The sequence below is a fragment of the Acomys minous genome, assembly GCF_964271855.1.
Source record: "Acomys minous genome assembly, chromosome: 8".
Taxonomy (NCBI): domain Eukaryota; kingdom Metazoa; phylum Chordata; class Mammalia; order Rodentia; family Muridae; genus Acomys; species Acomys minous.
The window spans coordinates 65,220,928-65,245,341 of record NC_140489.1 but is presented as its reverse complement, the minus strand read 5'-3'; the positions used below and the strand labels follow the sequence as shown (position 1 = coordinate 65,245,341).

Here is a 24,414-nt window from a genome sequence, read left to right as displayed (position 1 = left end):
TTTGTTTTAATAGCTAAGTAGTACTCCGTTGTGTAAATGAACCACAGTTTCTTTATCCATTCTTCAGTGGAGGGACATCTAGGTTTTCTAGATTCTGGCTATTACTAATAAAACTGCTATGAACATAGTTCAGAAAATGGTGGAGCAACTTTTCGATATATACCCAGGAGTACTATGGCTGGATCTTGAGGTAGAATTATTCCAGATTTTCTAAGAAAGCACCAGATTGATTGCAACATAGTTGAATAAGTTTGCATTTCCATCAGCAATGGAGGAGTGTTCACCTTTCCCTCCATACTCACCAGCATATGCTGTCACTTGGGCTTTAGTTCTTAGCCATTCTGATAGCTGTAAGATGGAATCTCAGAATGACTTTTATTTGCATTTCTCTGATGACTAGAGACATTGAGCATTCATTTAGGTGTTTCTTCATCATTCTATATTCCTTTTGTGAAAATTCTCTGTTTAGTTTTATAACCCATTTTTAATTGAATTATTTGGTTTATTGGTGTTTAATGACTTAAGTTCTTTATATACTTTAGATATTATTCCTCTGTCAGATGTAAGGTTTGTGCTTTCCTTTATACAAAAGACAAACAGGTGGAGAAAGAAACTAAGGAAACACCAACCTTCACAATAGCCACAAAAAACATAAAGTGTGTTAGTGTAACTCTAACCAAACAAGTGAAAGACCTGTATGGAAAAAAAAAAACCTTTGTGTCTATGCAGAAGAAATTGAAGAAGATATAAGAAGATGGAATGATCTCCCATGCACGTGGATCAGTAGGATTAACATAGTAAACATGGCTACCTTGCCAAAAGCAATCTACAGATTCAATACAAAGCCCATGAAAATATCAACACAATTCTTTACAGACCTTAAAAGAACAATTTTCAACTTCATATAGAAAAACAAACAAACAAAACCCCAAATAACTGTGACAATCCTATACAATAAAATGTCTTCTGGAGATATCTCTATCCCTAATCTCAAACTGTACTATAGAGCAACAGTAATAAAAACTGTATATTTTTCATACTGACATAGAAACAGATAGGTATATCAATTGAATCAAACTGAAGACCTAGAAATAAACCCACATACCTATGGACATTTGAGTTTTGACAAAATCCAAAATCATACAATGAAAAAAAGATGCCATCTTTATTTTATTTTTTTTATTTTTATTTTTTATGGTATAACAGAAGGAAGTTTATTTGGGGGAAGGGAAGAGGAGCAGAGTTAGGTCTGAGTGAGCTATGAAGGCAGAGAGAGAGACACAGAGAGAGAGACAGAGACAGAGAGAGAGAAGAGACAGATACAGAGACAGAGAGACAGAGAGACAGAGAGAAGGACAGAGAAAGAGACACAGTGGGAGAGCATAAATACAATACACTACATACAGCAAGAAGAACCATGCAAAAAATCAGGAATTATATAAATGTTACATTCATAGTGTTTTGGTTATTTGTATTTGGCAGCCTTGAAGAAAACATCTTTCCTATCTTGGTGAATCTAAAATTCTGAATGTAAATCGGTATCTATCGTATCTCATCATTATCAACTTAAAACATCTATCTAGACCTAAAAAGCAAAAGATGCCATCTTTAACAAATGGTGCTGGATTAACTGGATGTCTATGTGTAGAAAAATGCAAATAAAGCCATATATATCACCATGCACAAAACTAAAGCCCAAGTGAATTAAAGACCTCAACATAAAATCAGACACAGTAAATCTGTTAGAAGTGGAGAGAAGTCTTGACCTCATGGCACGGGAGACAATTTCTGAACCGAATACCCAAAGCTCAGGCTTTAAGATCAACAATTAATAAGTAGCAGCTTATGAAAAGAAAAAAATTCTATAAGGTACAGGACACTGACAATAGAACAAAATGACAGCCTGCAGACTGGGAAAAGACCTTCACCAACTCTCTATCTGACTGAGGGATAATATCCAAAATATATGAGGATCTCAAGTAATTAAACACTACCAAGCCAAATAATCCAATTAAAAAATGCAGTACAGAACTAAACAGAATTCTCAACAGAAGACTAGATAAAAAAAAACCTGTGCTACATTTACACAATGGAATACTACTCAGCTATTAAAAACAAGGAAATCATGAAATTTGTAGACAAATGGATGGAACTAGAAAAGATCATCCTGAGTGAGGTAACCCAGACTCAGAAAGACACACTTAGTATACATTCAGTCATAAGCAGATATTAGCCACATAATAGAGGATAACCACACTATAATATACAGACCTAAGGAAGCTGAATAACAAGGAAGATCTTAGGGATGATGCTTAATTTTCATTCAGAAGGGCAAGTAGGGTAGACAACAGAAGAGATTGAAGAGAAGGAACAGATTGCAAGCCCATCATAGAGGTCCTCCGTAAAACTCTACCCAGTGGAGGATCAAAGCAGATGATGAGACTCACAGCCAAACTTCAGGGTGGAGCACAGAGAGTCTTATGGAAGAATTGGGTGATGGAAGAACGTGGAGTGGACAGGAGCTCCACAGTGAGACCAATGGAGCCAAGAAACCCAGGTAGAGAAGGAGGGTGTTGTAGAAACTGGAGCACCAACCAAGCTCTATGCATGGCGTGGACCTAGAACCTTTGCTCAGATGTAGTAGATAGACATCACAGCTTCCTTCTGGTCTCATACTATGGGGAGTAGGGACTACTTCTGACATGGACTCTGGCACCCACATGTTGATCACTTTCCCTGGTGGGTAGGCCTTTCCTGGCCACAGAGGAAGAGGATACAGGCAGTCCAGATGAGACTTGATAGGCTGAGGTTAGATGGTAGGAGAGGAAGGCTCCATTTTCTTAGAACTAGGGGAAGGGGTGAGGGGTGATGAGGGTTGAAGGGTGGGTCTAGGATGCCTATAGGGAGGGGGCTACAATCTGGATGTAAAGTGAACAAATTAAAAGTAAAATAAGAAATACCCTGTTACATATACAGTCAGATGTTTTTTCAATAAAACCATTAAATTACAATTAAATATCTTCACATAAAATTGTAAAGATGTTCATCTTTTAATATACAAATACAGCTAATCTTAATAGAAAATTTAGTTCATTTGTCTCTTAGGTGTAGGATTTAGATATTGTTTCTTGTCCAGAAACATTATTGTGTACTAAGTAACCACAACTTTAGCACACAGCAATGAGACTGAGTCCTTTTCTGTGATTGGCAGGCCTAAGTGTATCTTAAGTTCCTATTTAGGTAATTTTGAAGAAGTTGATTAACCATAATGAGACCTACATTTGTCACCCACACATCAGATATAATTATAAAGTTTACATCTCAAAAATATTTTATAAAATCTTTGTTTATTATAGCATAAAGCTTGAAGTAAATACTTATGTTAAACACCCACCTCACTAATCCTAACAACAATAAAGTTCATCAAAGACAAGAAACAAAAAGTTATTTTTTAATTACTATACACATTCACAGCTGGAATAAACCCATATTAAGCTGATAGAGAGATTACTGGATCCATCTGTACAAATGTAGCAGTCAGAATGCCATACAGGCTCGTGGTTTGGTTCACTCATGTCATATAGTCTTCTTGTGACCAATTTTACCTGCATAGTAAGACGGGGCTCTCAGCATAAGATCAAGTTTTTATTTAGCTTCCTGAGGCAGGAGCCTAGCCCAGCTGGCATTCTGGGACTCCTTCCATCTTTGGTTTGACTAGATGATTCAGTGAAGTACGTGCTGTTCTTGCATCAGAAGTAGCAGTGTTATTATTCCTTTATGCCAAATACTTCAGCAGGAGCCCAGGCTGTGTTCCCTGGATGATTGCTTATTGCACAGTCACTGCAGCAGCTGGTGGAAAAGTCCACATTAATCCCCTTGAGACCTACCGACTTTGGAAAACATCTGAGTTTTCCTGTATTTCACAAGAGCAAGCTATGATGATACAAAACTATAAGAGAATCCACATGAATCTGGCTTGAAGACCCTCCAAGGAAGGCAGCTGAATATTTTGACTATATGATTTACCATATAATTCTTTGGTCACAGACTCCTTTTGAGAGTGGAAGGGGGTAAGCCCCTTCAATAATGATGTTAAAGTTTTAAACCAATACACTCCTGAGTAAATTGGCCTGTGTCCTCTACTAGGGTTGGTAGTACCTGATGCCATGATTCCTTACTAATTCCATTTCGCACCTGGAAAGCAGTGTTGAACTGTTTCTTGTTTTCTTGCCCCTACGTTGCTCACTGACATAAAAGTGCTAAGAGATATCCTGGAATCTCATCAGCTTGTCCAAAAGAGGGGCCTTAGTTAATAATCTATGCTATTGACACCTTTTAATATCTATTCTTATTAATTTTCCCACAAGTATTTATTGAGTGCTTTATCAAGCAAGAGGTTGTTCTACGGCAGGGAAATGAAATACAAAAGACTGACTATGTGCAGACACATGGAACTTAGGCTCTTATGAATAGGTGTACTACCAGATGACCTGGTATCTGAAGGCCTGAGATAAGGGGGCAGCTTTATGTGTGCAGGGCATCCTCCCAGGGGAGGGCAAAGGGTACCAAGGAACAGGTACTCAAGCAGGAGTTATCTCAAAGCATTTCCAAACCAAGAATATACCAATGTGATAAGATAAAGTGACGGGTGGTGTAGTCAATTATCAAACTGTTTTAAGCATAAAAATATCACAATTTGATTTACACTCTCTAAAAGATATTCAGGGTGACAGGAAGACACTACATCATTTTTTAAAAAAAACTAAAAGATAATGAAATGTGCTACTTTTGTGGCGACTCTGCTGAGAGGTCTCAATAGCCATAGACTGGAAGACAGCAGCAGAGAGGATAACAAATAGTTAACTTTAAGAAATATGTCATAAGGCATGCTTTAATAAATTGTTGCTGATAGGATGAAAGTAGTTACAAAAGGAAGAAATGATGAATGTTATCATTTCAACTTGGGTAAATGGAGTTCCTATTAATTAAGACATGAAAAGCTGCTGCTGCTGCTGCTGCTGCTGCTGCTGGTGGTGGTGGTGGTGGTGGTGGTGGTGTGTGTGTGTGTGTGCTCTCATGCATGTACGTGCATGCTCACATGTCTGTCTATCTCTCTCCCTCTTTCCTTCCTTTCCTTTTTCTTTCCCTGCTCACCCTCAAACACACACACCTACCTTGACTCTCACATAATTTGCTCATAAAGTCTGAGAAAGTTCCCTCAGGTAATCTCTTATGCGTACCACTTCAAGAATCTATAAATAGCTTTTTGAACTGAAGTGTCTTAGTGGTTTAATTCCACAGTCTCATATCCAAACATATTTTCCAAACTTATCTGAATAGATTTATCTTGTTACAATTGGCAAGACAATTCCTGTCAGTTGTTGCAGTCGTACTACCCACAAAGTTTTGGAAGCACTTGGTTACCTATATTTTGTGTTTTCTGAATAAGAACTTCTTTTTCTTGTTTTACCTAATGTGTGTCCTACACTCATCTTCAACTACTTACTTAGCAGTTGTCTTGTAGTCATTGCCAAGCATGAACCAAAGTGCTGCCACATGATGTTGCAGGGTCAGTGTGCTGCAGAAGCTTTTCAGAAAGCACAGGCTCACTCTATTCCTTTCCTGTCTTGTGTCCCAGAATACAGTTCCAGTGCGGTACTGTGGGCTGAAGACTTTGATTGACTTCTAGATCTTTACACTATGAGTCATAGAGAGGTTAGAGGGAACCAGGACATTGATGGTATTTGGAGTTTCTGATTCATAGTTTCAGAACACACGCTGTTTCTAGCTGACGTGTATGCTTTGAAGATCATCTGCATCTAGTTCTTATACAAATTAGTTGCCAGTCTCCTTCATGGAATCTTAGTATGAACAAATTGAAACCTTTTCATTGTGTTACAACCAAGTAGGTATTAATTGTGCCAAAACTCAGATTCAAGCAATTTTAGAATGTTCTTAGTGATCTCACTCCATTTGGTGATGCTCCAGTTGGTGAGTCTTTTGCTTTTGTTTTTGTACATATCCAGATCTGACTAATGCATGTATCCCTCTATGTGTTCTTAATATATGTTCCAGGTCTCCAATAAAGTATAATGCTTTGGGGACAGGAATCCTAAAACCCCTATGCCAATATATCCTATCCATATATAATATCTACTACAGTGTTCTATCACAAATTATGAGGCTAACAAATATTACTGAACAAATTGGGTAGTCACTAGTGCCTCTGTCCTTTTATAATTTCCTCCCTAAAGAAATAGGTTATTGTAAGAAGACCCAATTAGTCAGATAACCATACTTTCAATTTCCAAATAAATACTCAGAAAGGACAATCTGTGATTGGTGAACAAAGAGGTAGTTTCTATTTAAGTACCCCATCTATGATATTATGCTTGGTCATGAGATAAATATATTTGTATATGATATGTAAATATTTATTCTTTTCTTGTTATTGTAATTATGAAATTGCCCTCGATACATCACCTGCACTGATGACACCTCTGCTAATTGGATGCATATCCTTTGTATAAATGTTAAAAGAAACCTGAATAGAGTCATGTGTTTGATATTCAGGAAAAGAGGAACTTAAAAAAAAACAGTGGAAACATGAGAATGGAATGAAAAAGCACAGATCCTTCACTTTATTCAGTCTCTTCACAAAACACTGTGATCTGCAACATTTTTATTCACAGACATTCAATCATTAACTTATTTTTAACTTTCAGAAGTTGTTTGAAATTAGGGAAGCTCCTCCTTAGTGCATTACAGCCTGTATCTGAGTCACTGGTCTGAATGTGTTTGGGAGAAAGGGTGCAGTATGACTTAGAATAAAGGACACTGAAGAAACACAGCATCATTTCCACTTAAAGAAAAGCTAAAGGTTACATGGATGAAACTTAGTCTTGGATTTATTTCCCAGAACAGTGTCTTATTAATCAACATAAATTTGGAACCAGCACTTAATGGCAAAGAGAAGTCAACAAAGATGTCACTCATTAATTATCCTAAAGGAACAACACTTTTAAAGTGTCTGATTGACATTGTTAGCATAAATTTTGTTATCTTAAGCATTTGCCTCAGATTTTTTAAACAGCTATGCAATTTAGTTCAATGCCTATTGCTCTAGGATTTAATATATGAAGGTAGAAACTGACAGGAAAACAATTTAAACCTGAGACTAGTGCAAAGTAAACATAGGAATGTTTTGTGGATGTTCTTCCTGTCCGAATGTGAAAAATATTTGTTCTTTTTTCCATTAAGAGGTTCTTAGAAATTTGAGACACTTGACTATTTTTAACTGGATAAAGTCTAAGGTAGTGCCAACGTTTGTTTGAACAAATCATATCTATCTCCATCTCCTTTTGGCATAGATTCCCATGGCAAATATAAGGCCCCTATGTTTACTTACTCAAATCAAGCAGCTGCAAAATTTAAACATTATATTTTTATATGCAATTTCTAATGAACGATGTGGTTGATTAATGCTCTCATAAATCTATAGCAATCATACCTTATAGCATTCTTCTTATATTTATGCTCATGTTTATTAATACTTTCCAGGGATCTATATTTTATAGGCATGCAAAGACAATAAAAGAGATCCATACTTGGAATTTCCAGTATTCTTCCTGCTCTTAAAATATTAACCTCCTATTATTAACAAAAGTAGCAGAACATTCTGGTTTTAGCTCCTATTCATATTATTTCCCATTAGCGAACACAATGAATAAATCAGTTATAATTTGCAATTATAAATGACACTGACATAAATAGGAACACCTTTGCCATAAGTACCAAGAAGTGATACAACCTGTTAAGGCAACATTTATTGGCAACATATATCTTGAATATTTCAAATAGTCAATTTAATGAACAGTCACTGAGGAGTCAATGTGTGTTTCAGTCTGATTCAAAGTTATCCAAGAGACTTACTCTGTCTTTAGGAGTTAATATTCTAGCCAATAAAACAGAGATGACCACATATGTATTTAAGAGTCCTGGGATACAAAAAGTTTCAGTATCAACCATTGATATAAAAGAGTATTGGCTTTTAATTGTTGTAAACTCATCAACTATTTGTTCATACGTAAAATGACACTAATTTTTATTAAATGTTGACTAAGTTTGTATGTGTCTTTTGAAAAATGAAAAGGTTGAAAATGTGTCATAGAGAGATGGCTCAATGGTTAAGAGCACTTGATATTCATCCAGGAATAAGGATTATGTTCCAAGTTACCTACATGCAGGCTGGCCACCTGCAATTTTAGTTCCAGGGAATTCAGCACCCTTCTCTGGTCACTGAAGGCACCAGCCATGAACATGGTACACATGCACACATGTAGGCCAAACACTCATATACATTAAATAAAAAATAAATCTTTTTAAAATTGTGTGTGTTCATGTACTCAATGAATTAAATTTAAAGATAGGTTTCAACATCAAATTATATGTTTTGAACACATTGGAAATGATGTTCACATACAAATTATCCATATCATTATGCATGGAAGTCATTATTATATGCTTTATGGTATAAGACCCGTGTTATATGCAATAGTGATGCAACCATCAGTGTTCACAACTCAGAGAAACATTGCCTAACATTTGGCCAAAGTGGTTTTTATTGAATAAGGTAGTAGCGGAAATTTTCCTAAAACTAAATTTGCACATAGGAATAACTATGCTGCCATTATGTGTGCGTGAGAAACATAGGAAGACAGCTCAGGAGATGAAACTCATCAGGGAATGCAGCTGCATCCACCAGTCCATCTCAGTGTGCTCTTTGTAATGAATAACACTGGAGTGCCATTTTACTTTGTGATCAGGTTTGAGTGCAGATTATGTGGCTCTTCAATACAAATCAGTGGTTACCATTGTAGGATGATGCACAGTCTTTTTCTTGGTTAGCTGTGCCAGACCCACAGTATTCACACAACGTCAGCTGGACATTTTGAAACATATGACATATCGACAATTATTTTATTATTATTCTGTCATGAAAATATCTTCTTATATTTTCTTGAAATCATGAACTCTGTTGATGGGAAACATAAAGCAAAGGATTTTGTTGATAGAAACAGAAAAAAAAAAGAGTGCACATAAGGGACGGAGTGTGTTTTGCTTAGCTGGTCCTTCACTACTGTTTTGATTTCATTTTTAGTGTTTAAGGACAGCAACCTCATAGGTAATCGCAGGGCCCTATGTAGTTTTATTTTTTATTTAGCATCAACTATTATGGGTTACATGTCTGTCATACATATCAAACCAGAAACACAACTTCTATAAGCTTGAATAAACTTCTTTATCCCAATCAATTTTGACATAATTGCCATTTATATGAAAAGTGCAGGTGAAAGGGGTCTCGACACTGGGACCTTTATGTTCAAATATTTACATTTGCATGTTTCTTATTTTGTGATTGCATACCATTTGAATATATTTTAAATATGCATTTTGTGCCTAAAATTTGAAAATCTTCATAGTAAAAGAAAAAAGGAAGGAATAGACACTCCTCAAAGAACCTAAGAGATGGAAAGGGAGGAAGAGCAAGAGGAGGAAAATGAGGAGGGAGAAGAGGAAGGTAAAGACTTATCCATTTTTAAGCATGTTGGTTTTATAATAGATAAACATGCATTACCAAAAAATTAATTTTTTAAAAATATCAATTAGATTTAATGTGCTGTAAAAACAATTACTTTATGGTATACTTTATACTTTTCTAAAGTTTGCATTTGCCTCAGGTTAGACATAACATCCACGAGTTAAAAATGTCTAGTGTCACACTAGAGAAAACAGAAAGGTTATATTCATAGCATTATTGTTTTTTAATAAGAAAAGTACATTGTAATACCTGTAAAATAAGACCTGATTTTATTAAAATATGGAAAGTGGGCACTTCTACAACACATTGGTCCACAGGAACTTTTACTGAAACTCCTTGCAATATAAACCACCCATGTCTCTATTTGCTTTGTGCAACTAAAGAGCTGATACAATATTGATTTTGTGGAAGAGTGGTGAATGATTATAAGGATGAGATATTAAATAAATAATACATAAATAATCAAATGTTGAATAAAACAATTAGCTTTGCCCCAGGGCTCTGCAGTAGCTTATGAATCCTTACCAGTAGTAGTTTACAGCTGTAACTTTCAGATATAATAGGAGAATGAATCTTCTACAGGCAATGAAACAGATGATCAAATTCACAAGGGATTGTGTCAGGCTTTTTCCAGTACTAAAGAAACATATTAATCCTTGTCACTGTTTTCAGAAACGCTGTGACAGAAATAAACCTGTACTGTAACTTGGCCCTTTTAATGAGCTTCTGGAGTGTGGGCTTTCCACTCAGCACCTGAAAAACACAACAAAACACCTTTTATATTAAAGATGTGAGGTTTGCTGCTGGCTAAATTTGTACACAGAAGTCTATAAACCAGTGCTCAGCCAGCTGGGAAGCAAGAAAGCAAATTCAGATGCTGCCATGAACTTCACAGACCAATTATCTACTTGGAATCATGGGAGTTTAACAAACAAATACCAGCCCCCGCTGAGCCTTTTCAGGCCAGCAGCTTATGGGTGATTCAGTTGCATCTGAGGCTTTTAGACTGATCAATTCTTAATCACAAAGCGCAAAAAATTATTCTCAGACTCATGTCAGTTTCTTTGGACACCTTTGTTAACAATCTGCTTCAAATCATTTTTTTTTTAAAGAAACTGCAGACACTGTTTTTATTGACTCCCCACTTGTAAAATGTTTATAGCTTGTTAATTTATATTTACCCCTTTACTTTTGCCTGCAAATCAACATCACTTAGCACAGTTTGGTTACACTTTGTCCAAAGGAAATTACAGAAGCCTGCTATGGGGCTAAAATGAAGGAAAGCTGCGGAAAATCAATGCACTGCTGATTAAACAGATCGTAGCAAATTCACGGCTGTATGCTGCAGCCTGGAGACAGCAGTGTGGTGCCTATCTAACAGTTAATGTGCTTTAAGTCAGGTGAAGACAATTTCCGAACAAGGTAAAATCACCCAGAGAAACAAGAACTGCCTCACCCAAGAATGCATGTGTTCGTATGAAACTTACATTCCTTGTTAGCCAGTGCTTCACTAGGGAAATTAAAGGGCCCTGTTTATTTTAAGAAATGAAACAATGTTGTGTGTTGTAGCTTCACTGTGACATTTTACCATGAAAGGAATAATGTCATGGCAAGACACTCCTACTGCTTACAACTCAAGGTGTTTTTTTTTTTTTTGCCCCTTTTCTCTTTTTGTGGAATTTTAAGGTTATTGACATTTTCTTGGTATCATTTCAATTAAAAATTGGCTGTAATCAAAGTGAGATGCTTTACAGAGCATATCCACTATTAGTCATCACATCTAATGAAGATGTTCTTAAGAGCTGAAATGCACTGTTCTTATTTTGCTATATTGGAATACAAGAAGGAACAGGGAATCAGTCAGGTGTAAAAACAGAATGCAGCCCATACATAATTAATTAAAATATATTGGGAATGCACAGTATGAATGCAGGCTGAATACTAAGACCAGCATACGTTTTCAAATCATTGTCAAGAGAAAACCTTGGGCTTACAAGAGTTGTGAGTTGGTCTGGTTTTAGGTAAGGTACTCTGAGTTGCAAAATCTGTCCTGGTTTCTGTGAGGCCCAGGTGTTATGGAGGAAAGTACCTGTGTCCTAAGACAAGGTCGGAGGTGTTGCTTGTTTTAATCCAGCTTGGACTGCTTTGCCCCATACTGAATGTGAACGAGGGAAATTAGAAACAATAACAAAAACTAAAGTTAAAGTCTGCTTTTTTAGAAAAATGTTATCAGAAGATATGTTACCTCCACCTTTCCTTTTTATTCGATGTGCACATTTACCTATCAACCTGTCATCTCTTCTTGGCCACAATTTTCATTCCATATTTTGTCTTGCTACACGAGGTTTGTGGCACTACTGGCTGTTACCCATTTGAGATAACTAGGGTTTTGATAGGTTATGGTATCCTGGCAGACAAATTTCACTAGTGAGTCGTCACATTAAAATTCATACTTGGGAAATTTTTGTTCTAGACATCGGAGCCAACTTATTCTCAATCGTTGTTGTTTTTAATCCTCTTCTTTTCAAAATATCAAAGTCTTTCAAATGGTAGCATGGTTATGCTCGTTGCCAAATTCCATGTGTTAAAATGAAGGTGTTTTTGAGTCATCAAAGCTTATAAAAAGACCTTTAACAAGTAAACAGCTTTCCTCCTTAAAAAAAAAAAACTGGAAGATGTGGTATAAGAAAACACATTCATGGACACCATATGTGAACCAAGTTTTATGTCAAGATTTTGAGATTTATTTTGAGGATTCCTAGAAAATTGGGGGCTTAAATTTTACTGATTGAAGAGGTCCACTCTGCACCACTTTTTCACTCTGTGGGATGTGTGTGTGTGTGTGTGTGTGTGTGTGTGTGTGTGTGTGTGTGTGTACGTGTGTGTGTGTGTAACTCAGGGCCTTTTGCTTGGATTATTCTATTGAAAATATTTGAAAAACTTACTTAGGAAAAAGAAAGTACATGATGTGCTCAATGGCTTCAGAATGTGAAGAAGAACCATTGCTTCAGCATTTCCCTGTCAGTTCACCGCTTCCTCAGGTTGTGATAAACTGCAGATAAACTTTTGTTTTTAAGACAGGTTTTCTCTCTGTAGCCTTGGCTGTCCTGGACTTTGAAGATCAAGCTGGCCTCAAACTCATAGAGATCCGCCTGCCTCTGCCTCCCAGAGTACTGGGATTAGAGATGTGAACCAGTGTGGCCAGGGCAGATGAACATTTTTATGTGAAATGTTCAAAATGATGCGGTCATTTAGTACACAGTAGAAAATGCCTGTGTTATAGCCCAGGAACAAATCGACGGGCATCAGAAGCAAGAACACATATTAGAACACATATTTCAGGCAATCCCTAAACATTCTCACACTTGAAACTCATATCGGTTTAGTCAGTTGTGTATTTTTAAATTATTTTGTTCTTTGTCGAATTAAAAAACTTCAGTTGAAGAAATATTACCATAGGAGGTAATGAGCAAAGTCTGAATACTATAAGTATAAGCTTCTTAATCAAAATAATTATCCAAGATTCTAAATATCAGTAAATATTTTTTTTAGCATTTTTACAGTCCCAGAAAGTTAAAAACAGTTGTTTATAAACACACTCTATTTTGTTTAAAATCTGTAGATTGCATGAATCTGAGAGTTGGCAGAGGCTTGAATTACCATTGGTAGAAACCAAAGTTTTCTTATTAATACATGGTAATTTATGACCTTTTAGGTATATGATTCCTATGGAAAACATTGATGTACATTGTTTTCAGGACTATAATTTCAATAGTTGTGATATTAATATTTAATTAAATTATAGTCATTTTATAAATATATGTCCTTAATTAAATTATAGCATGCATATGAAGAAGAAATGCCTATGGCATGATTAAAACATATTTAAAAATACACTACTGTAATTTGAATGCTGTTTGTCATCACTGAAGTATGACTAACAAGACTTCAGGAATGACTAGAAAGTCAACTGAAAAATTGCCAAGTACAACTCTTGTGCTCCTTAAAACACAGTGCATTAAAAATGTGGACAGTTTCTCTATTAAATCTAAATATACTTCTTATGGTATATACAGTATTACATTTCTAAATTAATTGCCATACTCCCATTTGTTAAAGAATTCACTCCATGTGAAAAGCGAAGTCTCACTAGATGTGAATTTTACACTGCGCTAGATCAATCCCAATACCAGTAAATGGATATTATTAAACAGCATGGGGTAGTGCAAACTGGGAAAGAAAACTTGTAGTGTGCTGCCTTTGAGCAGACCTGGCTTGCATGCTGTGACAGGGCAATTGTCGACATGCTTTTTCATGCCAATCTGCAGCTTTTTCAACTCTAGATGCTATGGCAACCAGGGTTTAACAGACTAAGCAGCTAACAAGCTTCCCTGATGGAATTGTCTGGTTTTGTGATTGCCTTGTCTTAGGGAAAATATAAAATAGAATGAAGACGTTTGTGGACATTTGTCAAACTGATTATAATTTGGACAGTTGAATCATAATTGTCTGTTGTGTACTGTACAGTAGTGACATAGGCTATTTTCCACATTCTGTGCAGAGTGCACCAGTGCATTCCCGTATAGGCTTTATTTCCCTTGGGAACAATGGGTGTTGGACGCTGTGGGTTCCCTGTAACATGGAAATCCACATCTCACTCCAGATCATCTGCAAAAGCAAAGACCATAGAACAGTGTGTGTCGGTATATACATACATACATGTGTGTGTGTGGGTGTGGGTGTGAGGTACACACACACATATATTCTGTTTGAAAGGCTTGGGTTTGATTTGAGCTATATTTGTATGAAATATAATGATTACAAGTTGATGCAAAAATATATTTCTCTTCTAGGATAAGTTGTAGATCAAGATATGCAGGTGAATTAATTTTTATTTATGATTGGGCATAATTTCAGTTCTTTGGGAATATTGATTTTTTAAATTTGCAACCACTTAAACATGTATTTGTGTCACCAATCATATGCATAATTTAAAACACTGAGAACATAATCAAGCTCCACTGATGGAATGGTCTGGCTTTAATGCGGCCTTGTCCTGTCGGAAATGAAGCAGATATTCCTTATTGCTTTAAATGATTAAAAGCCTACTAATAAAACTGGCCTCTATAGACAAAGGCATTGTATTTTCAAGATCATTTTGGAGCAAAGTTTTATTTATTCTTATAAGGGAATTTTTTAATTGGAATTATTAAAACATTTCAAAGTAAATGTGAATTACCATGAGATAAGGTCCAGGTTTCCGTTTCACAAATAGGCATCCCATAGAAGCTATTTCACTAAGACCTTATTAATTATGTTATGGAAGACAATGAAATATATTTTTTTATAATAAAAGATGTATTGGGCTTATGTATCAGAGGTTAAAATATTGAAGATAGTTTTAGAAGAACTCACAGAAGTATCCTAACTGAAAGCTAAGTGAGATTAAAAATAATAGCTCCTGTTTGGACCTTCAAAGCAGCTGGTTCACTCACCTTGGATAATTCCTACTGTTTACATTTTCTATTACTTAGTTTCCTTTCTTCTGAGTTTCTTTTTCTTCTTTTCTTCTTCTTCTTCTTCTTCTTCTTCTTCTTCTTCTTCTTCTTCTTCTTCTTCTTCTTCTTCTTCTTCTTCTTCTTTAATAGGTATGGCCATTTTCCCTGCATGTACGTCTATGACAAATGTGTAATGCTGGCAGAGGCATTAGAAGACAGATCCCCTGGAGCTACAGCCAGTTGTGTGCCACCAGGTGGAGGTTGTGAATTCAACCATCTTGGTCTCCTGGAAGAACAGTCAGTGCTCTTAACCACCAAGCCTAATCCCTACAGTTTACATTTTGGAATATTTTGCCTTCATGCCCTTGGTTTCAGGTAAGTACTTATACAAAAAAGGAATCCCCCTCTTGTTCCTCGCAGAGGAGGCCTCATAGCTAAGGTTGCCTTTGAAGAGTTCTTCAGTCCTGTACAGTGACTACCATCTAGATGATGGGATTCTTAGAACAGTTTTCTTCTGGCTTACACATTTTCTTAATCAGAAAGGTCTCCAAGTGAGGCTGTCTTGTTCAGGTGCACACACCAGAACAGTGTGAAATGAAACTAAGGACTTTTTGCTCATTGCATAGAGACTTCTCTAGACCAAACAGGAAGAGAGCTTAATGCAGGGTTTGAAGTGATATGATATGAGAGGAACTACTGGCAAACAAAACAGAACAGAACAAAACAAAACAAAACAAAAAAACACCACAAAGAACATTATTCCTCTACATCAATGTGGGTAAATTTGCAGTACTGGCTTCTGGACTTTATCTTTGAATTCCCCTTTTTGCTGTTGATTTCCTTTGACAAGGCCACAGAATCAGCTTTCTGTTCCTCCAGTGACACCTCAATGCCCCCTTTTTTATTATGAATTCATTCATTTTACATCCCAATAGTTATCTTATCCCTTGTATCCTCCCATTCCTCCCTCCCTCCCATTTTCCCCCTTACTTCCCTCCCTTATGACTGTGACTGAGGGGGACCTCCTCCCCCTGTATATGATCATAGAGTATCAGGTCTCTTCTTGGTAGCCTGCTGTCCTTCCTCTGAGTGCCACCAGGCCTCCCCATCCAGGGGACATGGTCCTAGATAGGGCACCAGGGTTTGTGTGAAAGTCACCTCAATGTCTTTAGTTCTCTTGAAGAGTGACAGGAGTGACTTCCTCTCTCTCTTACAGTGAGCTTAACTGAGTCATATGTAAAACCCTGCCTTCAGAGGTAGGAAGTCACACTTCAATGAGAATAAGAACACATTCTTAGTTTATTCTTTTCAATTGTCAAGACTACAGTTTGGAACAAGCACATTTTCACTGCTCAGTTCACTGAGCTTATCTTTTGGTTAATAAACTCTAACTTAGAGCATACCTGCCTTTGAGTTCAAAGTGTAAAGCCTAAAGTGCCATAGAGCAAAGCAGAGCAGAGAACTGTGTTGCTTTATATTTTTAGCTAAGAATAAGAACATTACATACCATGGTGCAAAAGTTGTCCTTCCTGGGCCTGAAGAGATGGCTCAGCAGTTAAGAGCACTGGCTGCTCTTCCAGAGAACCTGGGTTCAATTCCCCACACCTACATGGCAGCTCACGACTGTCTGTAAGTCTAGTTCTATGGGTATGACACCATCTCACACATATACAGCCCATCAGAACACCAAAATGCATAAAATAAAAATAAAATCATTTAAAATAAAAGAGTGTGGGGAAGGATTGAAGGTCCCAAAGGGCATAAGAACTTCTCAAGAGGATCAACAGAATCAACTAACCTGTGCCCATAAGGGTTTACAGAGACTGAAGCACCAACCAAAGAGCATGCATGGACTGGGCCTAGGTCCCCTAAACATATGTAAGTGATATGCAGTTTGGTCTTCATGTGGGTCCTCTAGCAAGCAGAGCAGGAGTTGTCTCTGACGTGGACTCTGTTGCCTGTTTTGAGATTACTTGTCCATAGCTGGGCTGCATTGTCTGACCTCAGTGGAAAAGGATGTGCTTAGTCCTGATGCAACTTGATGTGCTAGGGTAGGTTTGTCTGGGTGGGTGGGAGGGCTTCCCTTTTCTGATGATACTAGGAGGAGGAATGTGGGAGAAGAAGTGGAGAGTAGGGAGGATATTACAATTCAGATATAAATTAAATAAATGAATACATTTAATAAAAAATTCCTTCCTACTTATTAGTACACATCAAATAAAGCAACAATACAACAATACCAATTCAATTACTAAAGCAAATTCAGCAGAATTGAAAGGTTCTGCTCTTGTCTAAATGTTGTCTAAGTGTCTAAATGTTGATAAGCCCACCTTCAAGCCTGAGATAAAACAAAACTCTTTAGTTTCTGTGCTCCTTCACAAGATTATCTAAATAGCAAGAGTGTTGACTTGATATCCAGATTCTCCTACCTCTACCTCCTAAGTGCTGGGATATAGGCATGTTGGTAACTGCAGTATTGGCAGCTGAGCCCAGGACATTGTACATGCTAGGTAAGCACTCTACAACTGAGCTACATTGTCAACCCCATTCCAAAATTACTTTCCTTTGTGAAGACATATAATAGCACCTCAGTTCTGTAACATATGAGGTTGATTATCCATTTTGAAAGACACCAGGAAGTGACACCATACACGCAACCTTCTGAAGTGGCTTTTCAGAGAACAATGTATATACTATATTTTGCAGAGGACCCAGGTTCAGCTCTCAGCACCCCAAAAGTAATACACAAACACATGTAACTCCAAAACCACAAGATCTAACACTGTCTTCTAATCTCCACAACTATTGGCCTTGCATTCAGACAGACATATAGAAAGAACATTCACACACATAAAAAATATAAATAAATCTTCAGAATAGAAAGATTTTTAGGAGAAAGTCATGGGAACTGATACACCATAGTTGCAACCTCATTTCTAGCCACTTGCTGATTTTCTATGAAAGATTCTTCATGCTGCCATATTCTTATGAGAAAACAGAGATGGTAAACTTGCCTTCCAAGTGTCAGAGTTACTGAGTCCATCACTTCTCCATGCTGCAGTACCCCCTGCAGAAAGATGATGCTAATAATTAAATGTTTCTGGGTTCTTTGTTTATGTTCTGCAGGAGGTTACATGCAGGAACAGGCATCAAGGACATGCTTTCAGATACTAGGAGATACAACTAACTGTTCCATCAAACATTGTATTGGAATAAATGGAAATAATGGAGTCTCCTCATCAATACCTAACATGAGAATTCTGGCTTGAAAGCACCAAGAAAAGACATGAGAATCAGATGGCCTCGGAGAAACAGATTGAAAATCATTGGTTATGTAACACGGGGCATGTCAGTAACTTCTCTGACTTTGGTTATCCCAACATTCTAAAACAATCAAGAGAAACTGCTTCTTAGGGTTGATCAAAAAGTTAATCCATCAGAGCCATACACAGCTAATGTCAGTTCATACACAAACTAAAATCAGTATTAGTAATATTTTATGTAATTTCTGTTAGAATATTCTGTTAATATATATGCTTTTGTTCTTAGTAGGCAAAAGGACACTTTAAAAATAGCATTATTTATTCCAGGTCATATTTTTAACTAACTTCTTATGATTCTTCAGGGATATTTTATGAGCAAGTAAGCAAAGGACTTTTCAACCTTCAATCTTAAAAGAATGAAGATCTCAAAAAAGATATTGAATTTGTGTAATGTTCAGAACTCAAGATGTCAAAAACTATTTCATGGGGAGTGGACTATGCCTTAGCAAGTAAAAGCATTTTCAGTAAGAACAACAGGACCATGTTTAAGTTCTCAAGCCCACTTATAAGCCAGACATATTCACATATATCTTTAATTGCATTGCAGTTGGCTGAAACAGGTAGAACAAAGAAGAATAGTGGTCACCCAACATAGCTGTAGCTGAAATGGCCAGCTTAAGGTTTCCAGAGAGACTTTGTCTCAAAAAACAACATGGGAATTAGAAAGAGAAGGATCCATTTTCCTCCTCTGGCCTCTAAATGCAAGCATACACACACACACACACACACACACACACTGTGCTTTTAAGTGTATAAATATATCTAAATAAACCAAACTCTGGTATATTTTTGTTTTTTTAATTAAAATTTTTTTACATATACATTTATAATATTACACATATATACAATAACTTACCTACAGCAAGAGGAACCATGAAACAATCAGAAATTATATAAATGTTACATTCATAGTGTTTTGGCTATTTGTATTGGCTGCCTTGAATAACACTTCCTTATCTTGGAGCATCTAAAATTGTGATCGTAAATCAATATCTATCACATCTCATCTTTATCAACTTAAAACATCTATCTAGACCTAAAAACATCTTAAGCCCAAAACAACTAAGCCTAATTGTAAAACTAAACAATCTGGTCTTCAACCCCATCAGAGACTTGAGAAGGAATAAAATAAATTATTTGAATAGACAGGAAGTGAAGGTTAGCAGCTTCCAAAATGAGAAAATAACAGAGACGGTTTGCTGCCTGAACAGTCAAGTTAAATTCTGGTATTTAATCAAATGTTTTATTATTCCAAATCTAGAGGAAGTTGTATAATTACTGATCATTTTGTGTCCACTCTGAATGAAACTCTTGAGGGTGAAGACTTTAAAAATAAAAATAAAAATAAAAAGCAAGGCTTATGGAGCCATTTCTTTTCTTGTAGAAGCAGTGATGCTTCCTGGCTCTCTGCCTCCATCCTAATGCTTCCCATACTCAAGATCACTCCAAGTGTGCCTCCTGGATCCTCCACGGCTCATTACCCAATAACTTAGCAGTGATGCGCTGGGGTTTCTGTACCTGACAACTTCTGCGGAAGCAGAGCCGTTCATAGCCAGGGAAACTCAGACACCCTGCAAATAATTACTACGAACTCAAGAAAATGAACACTGACTTTCCTCTGCACAATATTTTTTAGAAAGCTTGTCTCAACTGAGAATTTTACACGGAAACAAAATCAGATTAAAATATGGGCTGCCACTATTACTGAGAAAATGTGGGACTTAAGCAGAAGATTTCGAAGCTAAAACAACATGATGCAATGGTAGTCTTCCTGTAGGATGGAGAGAGCTTTATTGAGCCTTTTGCCTCCCTCCAACAACACCTTTTGGGAAAGCAAGCCAGAGGCTGAGGTTTGCTTCGCCAACCTGCCTTGGGGACTGCGGGCACAGTTCCAGAGTAAGACACAAATCTTCTGTTTGTGGACCCAGAAGGGAGTCTTCCTTTGTTAACGGAATGAAAGATGAGCCTTCTACTTTTTCTTTAGCACATGGCCTTGACATGAACAGCTGTATTGATGACTTTGTTGAGGTGAAACGGCCAGAGCGCAAAGACGTACAAAGTGTGGATACACTGATGCGTGTTGGTCCTTCGAGTTCCCTTGCTGCTCTGGGGAGTTTTCTTTCTTTCTTTCTTTCTTTCTTTCTTTCTTTCTTTCTTTCTTTCTTTAAGGGAAAAATTTGACTTTCATTTAAAAAAATTTATTAATTTATTCATATTATATCTCAATGGTTATCCCCTCCCTTGTATCCTCCCATTCCTCCCTCCCTCCCATTTTTCCCTTACTCTCCTCTCCTATGTGTGACTCCTGTATATGCTCATAGGGTATCAAGTCTCTTCTTGGTAGCCTCCTATCCTTCCTCTGAGTGCCACCAGGTTTCCCCTTTCAGGGGACTTGGTCAAATATGAGGCACCAGAGTACGTGTCAAAGTCAGTCCCCACTCTCCACTCAACTGTAGAGAATGCCCTGTCCATTGGCTAGATCTGGGTAGGACTTTCTTTTTTTTTTTTTTTTTTAACAGAGCTTGCCTCATGTTTATTTGTAAAAACAGCATAGGACACTGGTCATCTGTAAATAGTGTGTAGGTGGGTGTGTCACACCAGTCCATCTGTCTTCACATAGGCAGAAGCCTTTTCTATGGGGCCTTCACAGGGGCCTGGGCAGCTTTGGGAGCCTGAGCTGGGGCTGCAGCCTGGGCCTTAGCTGTGGCTTTCGCCTTGGTTTGAACCTTGGGCTGTGGTTGGTACAGCCTACGACCCTTGTTCATGTAGCTTCGAATCTTCTTCCCAAGCTTGGGATGAGCGATGAAAGCGAGCCGGCTGAGTTTGCGGCTGGGGCCCTTTGGCATCTTGGGCTTAACGGCCTTAGGCTTCACAAGGGCCTTAATGGCCTCTGCACGGGCACTCATTGCCTTTGCGTTGTTTGCCTGCATCTTCCTCAGGCCTTTCTTGTTGTGCTTCTTGGCAAAGCGCATGTTCCTCAGGAACTTGGGGTCCACCCCCTTAAGAGACTCATATCGTTGTGACCGGGGTTTCTTGATGCCATTTCTGTGCCATTTGCGGGACTGGTTGTGTGTGGTGTGGTTCTTGGACTTGGCCATGTCTGCACAGTAACCGGCGGCTCCCGCAGCGCCTGGGACCGGAAGAGAAAGAGGAGGACTTTCATTTATAGTTTTTGTTCACCTCACAACAATCAAGTGCTTATACAACACCTCCAAGAGATGGCATCACCATTACTGTTGCTTTTGTCTGTCACTTCTCACCACTTCTTCATGATCTTAATTTTGTGCAGACATTTGTATCTGGGTGGGGACTTAGAAGTAGTCTTTTGTCCAATTCCAGGTGGAACTTTGGTAATATTGTTGAAGCATTAATGATTATATATATATACTTTTAGCCCCCAATCTTTATTTCTAATCTTTGTTTGTTTGTTTGTTTGTTTGTTTGTTTTGAGACAGGGTTTCTCTATGATATTTTTGCTGTCCTGGACTCACTTTGTAGGCCAGGCTGGCCTTGAACTCACAGCAATCTGCATACCTCTGCCTCCCGAGTGCTGGGATTAAAGGCATGTGCCACCACGCCCAGTTTATTTCTACTCTTAAAATATTTTACACTATGGAAATATAGAAAAAAGAAATGAGGATTGGAAAATTTCTTCAGAATTACTGGTAGTGATTGGAAGGGAAATGTTATGCCAACAGTCACTTCATGAAGATACTGTAAATTCAATATTTTAAAAAGTCTTTGCAAAATGTATGTTGTCTGTTTTAGCATTCCAACTCAATGTTCTGTATCCCCTCTCAGTAGGGTAATGACATACCCATAAGTTAGGTTCAAAAAGTAATTTCCTTCATTATGTACTGATCTTCTTCTAGAGTGCAATTTATGAGTGAAAATTTCAAGTACAAGTAGCTTATTTTAAAGTGACACTGTGGTAGAAAGTATCTCCTGTATTCATTGATACTTGTTTCCTTTTGAAATTTGGACCTAATTCTCTTCCCTTTGAGTGTATTCTTACTTAGTGATTTTCCTTGATCAAATTAATTTGCTGGGATTGACAGTGTATAATTCCAGAGATTGGGGCATTAAGACATCATACTTTCCTCCTTCTGTGTCACTCTTAAGAGAAGTAACATGTTTCAGCATGTGGACACTAAGAAATACTTGTAGTAAGGGCATATAACAAGAGCTGGGCCCCAAAGCCACATCTACAGAGGAAGTCAAGCTTCTTGACAACATCTACTTGAGGAAAATTGACATTTGGCCTCTCACTACGACATCAGCAGTTGTAAGCATTGGTTGACCTGTCTGTGACCTCATGTGTAATTCACAGCTCAAACTCCAAGCAAAAGCCACTCCTGACTTCTGAACTCATATAAACCTTAAGGTAACATGGGGAATACTGTATATTCTGATCATAGTCCTGTTCCCCCTTAAGTTGTCCATGTCCTCCCATATCCCTACCCACCCAACTTTATGTCCTTTCTCTCTACCAAAAAAAGAAAACAACTCCACAAACAGGAGCAGCAGCAGCAGCAGCAGCAACAACAACAACAAAAATACAAGAAAACCAAACCAAACCACCAAGCCTCCAAAAAATAAAACAACACCCCACGCCCAGTTTGTGTTGGTCAGCTGTCTCTGAACATGAGGCTGCCCTGGAGTATAGTTAATGCATAGTGTCCACTGGAGAAAATGAAATCTCCCTCTTCCAGCAGCTGTTGATTTTGAGTAGTCTCTTGATTGTGGTTGGTGGTGCTTTGTGGCCAATTCATCTTCTCTGTGCTGGGATTCTGTCTGGCTTAAATTTGTCTTACACATGCTGTACAAAATTTGTGAGATTAAATCTTTATTAATCCTATTGAGCCTGAAAGACACTGTTTCATTGGAGTCATCCACCACCTCTTTCCCTTGCAATCTCTCTGATTTCTCTTCTGCATAGATCTCTGAGCATTCAGGTGTTGATGTTGGTATAAACATTACAGTTAGAATTGAGTATTAAATGTCTCTCACTATCTTCACATTCTCCAGTTGTGGGCTCAGGGTTAATTACCATCTACTGTAAGAAGAATTTTCTGTGATGGCAGTTGAGCAATGGGTATAGAAGTATGTCATTAGAAGTTGTTACATTGCTATTTTCATTTAGCAGAATAATAGTAGTAGGTTTTCCCATAAGGTTCATGGACTATCTAGTATCCATTTCTTGGTGTCATTAACAGTTTATGTGAGGACTCCATCCCATGGAGTGTGCTTAAAGTCCAATTTAAAAAGGAATTGCTTACTCCCATAGCATTTGGGATACTATTGCCACAGTATATTATGCAGGCAGGCTGCTATTGTCGGTCACAGATATCAGCATGATAAAGCATTAGGTTTCTCCTCTTGTAGGACCTTCAAGCACCATGAATACTAGTCAGTAGGAATGAAACTTCTGGCTGGATTTCATCTTTATATTTCCATGTTCAGTGATAGCAATAGGTTGTGACTTCAGCAGTGGGGCCTTCCTATAAGGTTGTGAAGGGTAACCAATAGCATTGGCAATCTTCTATAATTTTTGGAAGAAAGTCTATGAAGCTTTTGACATTCTGTTGATTAATGATTTATGTGGATGGACCCAGCTTACTGGAGATGGTACCACTCCCAGAAAGAAAGGCCTAGATGGTACAAGAAAGAAGCAGACTGAGCAAGCCATGTAGAAAAAGCCAGTTACCTGTCCTCTTCCATAGCTTCAGATTCAGTTTTTTCTCCAGGTTCCTGCCTCAATTTCTCTTCATGATGGACTGTTACCTGGAAGTGTAAGATAAAATAAACCCTTTGATTCACCAAGTAGCTTCTGGTTGGGTTGTTTTATCACAGCAATAGGACTCTAATTAAGACCATGCATCCCCTTGTGGCCTTCCAAGTATTTCCCCAATACTTAATGTTCTAAGTTCCACTTAGGCAAGCTATAACTTGGCTAGCTTGTAAATGAAGACCATCCAGCCTCAGAGTCTGG

The 24,414-nt window shown here is 37.6% G+C and overlaps 1 protein-coding gene across 1 annotated transcript; it reads right to left on the bottom strand.

Moving 5' to 3' along the window:
- Positions 1 to 20,914: 20,914 nt before the first annotated feature.
- Positions 20,915 to 21,571, bottom strand: LOC311602823 (large ribosomal subunit protein eL29-like). The gene has a single exon (XM_084791430.1). The coding sequence runs from the start codon at positions 21,518 to 21,520 to the stop codon at positions 21,056 to 21,058; it is 465 nt and encodes a 154-aa protein (XP_084647556.1). The 5' UTR covers positions 21,521 to 21,571; the 3' UTR covers positions 20,915 to 21,055.
- Positions 21,572 to 24,414: the final 2,843 nt, after the last annotated feature.

Excerpts from the sequence above, each read along its gene's own strand:
- LOC311602823 (XM_084791430.1), bottom strand. The coding sequence starts at position 21,520 with ATGGCCAAGTCCAAGAACCACACCACACACAACCAGTCCCGCAAATGG.